Raw genomic sequence first — 6,681 nt, 5'->3', positions numbered from 1 at the left:
AGTGAGCCATGTTCATGCCAATGCATTCCAGCCTGGGTGATAAAGTGAGACCCAGTCTCAGAAAAAAAAAAAAATGTATGAGACTGGCTCTGAAACAAGGGAAACCTCTTCCTTCCAAAGTTCCTCGGCTACCAAGCCCTCCAGTCCTTCCCTGAGCTTCACTGGGTAGAGAAGCTCAACAACAGATGAACAAGTTTATCACTCTATACCCTCAAGGCACTTCAAGCGAAAAGAAGCCTTCACTCACCTGTACCTCGGCTGGCAGCAACCTCCTTGCCATTTCTCCCTCCCTGCTGCCCCTCTTGGAAAAGGCACCTGGAATGGAGAAACAATCTGTGAGGTCTTTTCATCCCACCTGCAGGCCCACACTCATTAGGCAAGACCAGGTCAGAAGGCACAAGCTGAGCAACTGCAGAGAAGGAGCCTGGCACTGCCCAGGGAAGAGTGGCCCTGAGCCTGGCCACCTAAACCAGTGTGGGCAGCAGGCACACAGTCACTGGGCCTGCTACCTTACCACCATGCTTTATGATAAAGACGAATGGAGCAAAGGGAATGAAGACCACCTGCCGTGCACTAGCAGGGTCAAGGGCACAATCAGGCAAGGCTCATCCAGATGCTGAAGTTAACAGGAAATGACACAATATTCCACACATCTGCTGTTGGATGTTGTTCAATACGAAAAGCAGCAGTTGAAGAACTGACGCCCTTTTTAGGAACAGCCAACCAAAAATTAGTCCTCTTTTCTTCTTAAGTTTTACTTTCGTTATCAAAACTGCTTAAAGGAAGCGTTACTCATTCTTCCCACCCCCAAAAAACAAGGGCTCAAGAGAATAGCATAACTGGCTACAAATGGATTTAAAATTTAGAGAAATGGGAAGTAACTTAGCCAGTGGACAAGGTTATACGTAGTAAATAAAAAAGGAAATAGTTAAATCACTCTAGGACTGACTGTGTAGGAAAACACTGCCAAACGAGCAAGACTGCCAAAAACGAGTAAATGTAAAGTTTAAACTCCTGGAAACGGTGTGGAGTTTAAACCCACAAACGCTAAGAGCGGAAAACTGCCCCGAGGGCTCCGGACCCTGAATCGAGGCGGCGTTCTGCAGTTTCTTTTCTGGGGCCGTTTCCCCCGGAGTCCGGCCCAGGCTGCTGCCCAGGAGCCCGGCGGTGGCGGCGCGCTCTCCCGGCCTCCGCAGGGCCCTTCCCAGGCGACGCCCCCTCCGGGGCCAGCTTCACCTGCCGAGGCCGCAGCGGCTGGGACGCCTGGAGCCCAGGCTCAGCGGACACGCGCAGCAGGCAGCCCTCGTCCTGGTCCGGCCGCTGCAGCAGCATGCCACGGGCCCGCCCTCACCTGCAGCCTATACCCGGGCCCGCCGCGGCGGGGCCGCGCAGCTCCACACCGCACAGGAGGCGAGCGGAACGCCTAGCTCCGAGACGTTTCCCGTCGCCGCCGCCAGCCGCCAGCCGCCGGGCTCAACCGCGCCTGCGCGTCGGAGAGCCGAAGGTTTTTTTTTTTGTTTTTTTTTTTGTTTTTTTTTGTTTTTTGTTTTGTTTTGTTTTGTTTCCCCGGCTGAACCACCAGCGCTTGTCTCTCCGGACTTCATTTCCCAGACGTCGCCGCGGCACCACTCCCTACGGTGTCCAAGAGGAAATCACAGCCCCGAGACCGGAGAGCGCGGTCGGGCTGGAGTTCAAGAAGGCTGAAGCCGAGTCCCTCAGCTTGGGCTCCTTCGCAGGTGGTGAGAGAATCATTACAGTCCCTTCTGCAATTTTAATTAGAAAGAAATTATGTCTAAATTTTGTAATATTTACATATTTACTGGCACTCAGAGTAAAACAAAAGCATAAACCCAGTATTTCCCTCATCATGATACTTCTTTTGAAGTGACTTCTTTAAATCGTAAAATAAACCCCGTCTCCCAGCGCTATCATCACAACTGCATCTTCAGTGACTGGCACTGTACACACCAAATACTATGTGCTCAGTAAGTGTTGGTTTTTAAAATATCAAACATTAGGGTTTACAGAGACAACCCTAAACACAAAGGGTACTTGAAGATAGAAAATGCAGAGGTGAACTAAGAGATGTCAGGAAGATAGTATGAAAAAGTAATCTTGGATCACGATGTTACAATAATACAAAGATCATTTCAAAGTAAAAATAATTAAATTGAATAAAATGGGATGTTTATATTGATAAAAGAAAATAATGCACATCACTAATCATTAGGGAAATGCAGATCAAACCTCCACTGAGATTTCACACTCATTAGGATGGCTATTATAAAATTTTGGGAAAAAAGAAAACCAGAAAACAATCCTTGTGCATTAGTGGTGGGAATGTAAAATGGTATGGCTGTGCTGGAAAACGATATGGAAGCTCCTCAAAAAAATTAAATATAGAATTAACACATGGTCTGGCAATTCCATTTCTGGACCATATGTTATTTCTATGTTTAAATATTATTTTAAACGAAAAAAGATATAACAGTTATAGATGATTATTGGCAAAACAACATAGCATTGAGATTTACAAAATAAAAGTAAGGCAGCGAACCTCCCTTCTTCTGTTAATATTCCTTAAAGTAACCCCAAACACATACATATGTAATTTTCAAAGGAGCAAATTTCATACAACTCTAGAAAAATACCATCAAAATACCAGAAATTGAGAAAACATCTGGAAGATATGCAGGAGATAGGTGTTCTGAGATCCAAAATCTAATAAAAAGATTCAGAAGAAGAAAGCAGAGAAAATGGGGAGGGGGGAAATGATAACAAATAGATTACCTATAGAGATAAAGCCGAAAACACATTCAAGCTGAGGAAGGCCTGAGTCTTCAGATTAAATAAAATGTAAGGTGTTTAACATAATGAATGAGCCAGGGTAGGGATGGACCATAAAAAATATATCCTCGATGAAATATCAGAACTTTGAAGATAAACAGAAACCCCTAAAAGTGACCAGAAAAGATGGAATAAAAGGTTGCCATATGTTATTTGCTACAAGTAATAGAAGATGAAACTGTTCAAATTGGCTGAAATGAATAAGGCATAGCAAGAAATCACTGGAGCCAACTCCAGCTACAGAAGAATCAGTGGTTCTGTGATGTCATCAAAAACCAGGTTTTGGCCGGGCACGGTGGCTCACGCCTGTCATCCCAGCACTTTGGGAGGCCAAGGAGGGCAGATCACCTGAGGTCAGGAGTTTGAGACCAGCCTGGCCAACATGGTGAAACCCCACCTCTACTAAAAATATGAAAATTGGCCGGGCGCGGTGGCTCAAGCCTGTAATCCCAGCACTTTGGGAGGCCGAGGCGGGTGGATCACGAGGTCAAGAGATCGAGACCATCCTGGTCACCATGGTGAAACCCCGTCTCTACTAAAGATACAAAACATTAGCTGGGCATGATGGTGCGTGCCTGTAATCCCAGCGACTCAGGAGGCTGGGGCAGGAGAATTGCCTGAACCCGGGAGGCGGAGGTTGCGGTGAGCCGAGATCGCGCCATTGCACTCCAGCCTGGGTAACAAGAGCGAAACTCCGTCTCAAAAAAAAAAAAAAAAATACTATTTTTTTTGAGACAGAATCTCACTCTGTCACCCAGGCTGGAGTGCAGGGGCTTAATCTTGGCTCATTGCAACCTCCGCCTCCCGAGTTAAAGCAATTCTCCTGCCTCAGCCTCCCGAGTAGCTGGGATTATAGGCACATGCCACCACACCTGGCTAATTTTTGTATTTTTAGTAGAGATGAGGTTTCACCATGTTGGCCAGGCTGGTCTCAATTTCCTGACCTCATGATCCGCCCACCTCAGCCTCCCAAAGTGCTGGATTACAGGCGTGAGCCACCTCGCCTGGCCAAAAATATTATATTGATAAATTCAAATGTATATACATATTACAGGATAAAGAAAATAAACAAGTACATTAATGTCAATAGCCAAGATTTTCAGAGTAAGCAAGAAGAAACACAAAGAAAATTTATTCAAAGTTAAGTGAAAAGCCTATTGTTTAATATTTGAATTGAAAATATCAACAATCGATTTTTGGCTATTTCTAAAAAAAAAAAAAAGTCCCTGTTCCTATTCACTTCGAAGCCTGGAAGGAATGACAATCCAATAGTAATTAGCTACGAAATGATGGTCTCTAGATTAGCATTTAACACAAAAGGTTTATGATAATCCAAGGAGGGAAGGCCCAAATTAGGTATGGTGGCTGAAAGCAGGAAAGCTATCATAAGGGTCATGTCAAAAGGGCACAGGAACCAAGTTGAAGGGATTCTGTTGAACAAAGATGGAAGAATTGATCACCAAAAAGAATAATAGCTACCTTGGATTAAAATGTATCAAATGCCATAAAATCTGTTTACTATTGGTGACCAAGATAGAATAAAAGAGACTGGAATCACTGTTCCACCTTATACAAACACTGCCAACACCACCAAGAGACAACATGTAACATGAGACATCAGGCAATAAAGGACAGTAGTTCCAGAGATCAAACAAGGTGAGCCCTAGAACGGTCCCATCTTACTGTTTTGACAGAGTCTTCAGAAAAGTCACTTGAAAATACAACATCTATTCCCAATAAAATCTGTCACCAAGCTAGAAATACAAAACAACTTGTCTACAAAATCCTACACTAACACTGTAATTTTTTATTTTTTTGAGACAGTCTCGCACTGTCATCCAGGCTGGAGTGTGGTAATGCAATCTTGGTTCACTGCAACCACCGCCTCCTGGGTTCAAGCAAGTCTCCTGCCTCAGCCTCCCAAGTAGCTGGGACTACAGGCACACACCACCATGTTTCACTACTTTTTGTATTCTTAGTAGAGATGGGGTTTCATCATGTTGGCCAGGCTGGTCTCAAAACACCTGACCTCAGGTGATCTGCCAGCCTCGACCTCCCAAAGTGTTGGGATTATAGGTGTGAGCCACTGGGCCTGGCCGAATTTGTCTTTTGTCTGTCTAATTTGCTGGATCCCAGCTGGAGAACCCAGGAGGGCAGAGGGAAAAAGTTCTCTTTCCTTTCAGTGTGAAATGCACTGGATGAATGTAAGATGTTCATAATGTGAGTGTGGGTTATAAGGTGACTGTACTCTTTTTGTAACTTTTCTATAAATTGGGAACTATTCTAAAATCCCATTTTTATTAAAAATGATGGCTGGGCATGGTGGCTCATGCCATCATTTTTAATAAAAGTAATCCCAACACTTTGTGAAGCCGAGGCAGGTGGATCACGAGGTCAGGAGACCAAGACCAGGCTGGCCAACATGGTGAAACCCCCTCTCTACTAAAATATGAAAAATTAGCAGAGTATGGTGACATGCACCTAAAGTCCCAGCTACTCAGGAGGCTGAGGCAGGGGAATCACTTGAACCTGGGAGGCCAAAGTTGCAGTGAGCTGAGATCACGCCACTGCACTCCAGTTTGGGTGACAGAGCAAGACTGCATCTCAAAAAAATAAATAAATAAAATAAAAATAAAAATGAGATCTGGCACAATGTGAGGAGTTACTGTAATTTTAAACAAATAAGCATAATGTGTATATGAATATTTTATACTATAATTAGCATTTCTTTGATTTATAAAACATCTCATATGCTTATTTTCATCTATTTTCTTTTAATTATTAATTCTTTCTTTTCCCAATTATGTATTGAGACTATAGGGAAAAAAAATGAGAAAAACTTTAATATGGACTAAAGAATTTACTGGATATCCAGTCTGGAATGCCCTTAGGGATTACCTCGACCTTTTGTCTTTAAATTATTTTACAATCCTGGAAGTTGTTGAAAACTTCTAATAATACAAACTGTTCTTCTTTATAGATATGCAGATTGATTGTGTCTGGTAGAATGCAATTGCCACTTCTCTACAAATGTATTCTTTTGTTAAGATGCTGTATAAATTCTTGTTGCCCTATGAATAGAAACTTTGTACATCTATTTGTAAATTCATTTCAGCTTATATATGTGTGGTTCTTTGAGCTTTCCTTTGAACTGATTTTAAAAATCTTACTGGTTCCCTCATTAGTTAGATAAAAATCTTGTCATTTGTCCATTTTNATAATATTACCTTTTTTCTTTATTCTATAACAAGGACTTAGTGTTTTCTTTCGATATTTGTATCTTTTTGTTACAAATATTGTACTAGTCTTAATTTTTCGTGCAGTCTTTCATGACATTCTAGTATTTAAATGCCTTTGTAATTCATCCATAACAATATCTTGTGTCATTTATGCAGTTGAGGAAAGCACAGAAAAAGAACTTGCCCATCCAGAGACCAGCTCTGTCTGACATTTTATTCTAGTTATACTTCCCTGTAAATTATCTGTATCAAAGAAATGCATGCACATAGTATATATGCCAATTGGTAGGGGAAAGTCCCATTATCAAACAAACAGTAGGCCCCGTACCACTCCTCCCGAAGAGGATACCACAGCTAGAAGATACCTCTTTCAAGCTTATTCATTTCTTCTGGAATTTACATCCCTATTTCCAAATTTAAAAACAGCAACAATTATGCTGCCTTTTTTCTGCTTACAGGTATTAAATATTGATCATGTTTACTCTGCAGTTTATTATTTTTAAATTAGGAAACATTTGATGCAGTGCTTGAGAACTATAAATCAGTTTCTTTTTTGCTGATGGAAAAAGTACAAGTAACTGCTTAGAGGCTTGTT

General features: G+C 42.2%; 1 protein-coding gene across 1 annotated transcript in view; it reads right to left on the bottom strand.

Moving 5' to 3' along the window:
• Positions 1-1,497, bottom strand: part of ZNF879 (zinc finger protein 879) — a 13,978-nt gene extending 12,481 nt beyond the window's left edge. Inside the window, exons 1-2 of the mRNA XM_017517124.2 lie at positions 1,352-1,497; positions 248-315 (exon numbers count right to left, since the gene is read on the bottom strand). Coding sequence (XP_017372613.1) covers positions 248-280 — 33 coding nt within the window. The 5' untranslated portion in view covers positions 281-315; positions 1,352-1,497. The remainder of the gene's footprint in view (positions 1-247; positions 316-1,351) is intronic.
• Positions 1,498-6,681: the final 5,184 nt, after the last annotated feature.

Source organism: Cebus imitator, unplaced genomic scaffold, assembly GCF_001604975.1.
Source record: "Cebus imitator isolate Cc_AM_T3 unplaced genomic scaffold, Cebus_imitator-1.0 Scaffold618, whole genome shotgun sequence".
Classification (NCBI taxonomy): Eukaryota; Metazoa; Chordata; class Mammalia; order Primates; family Cebidae; genus Cebus; species Cebus imitator.
Note: the sequence above shows the minus strand (reverse complement) of the source record. Positions and strands in the feature narration are given on the sequence as shown.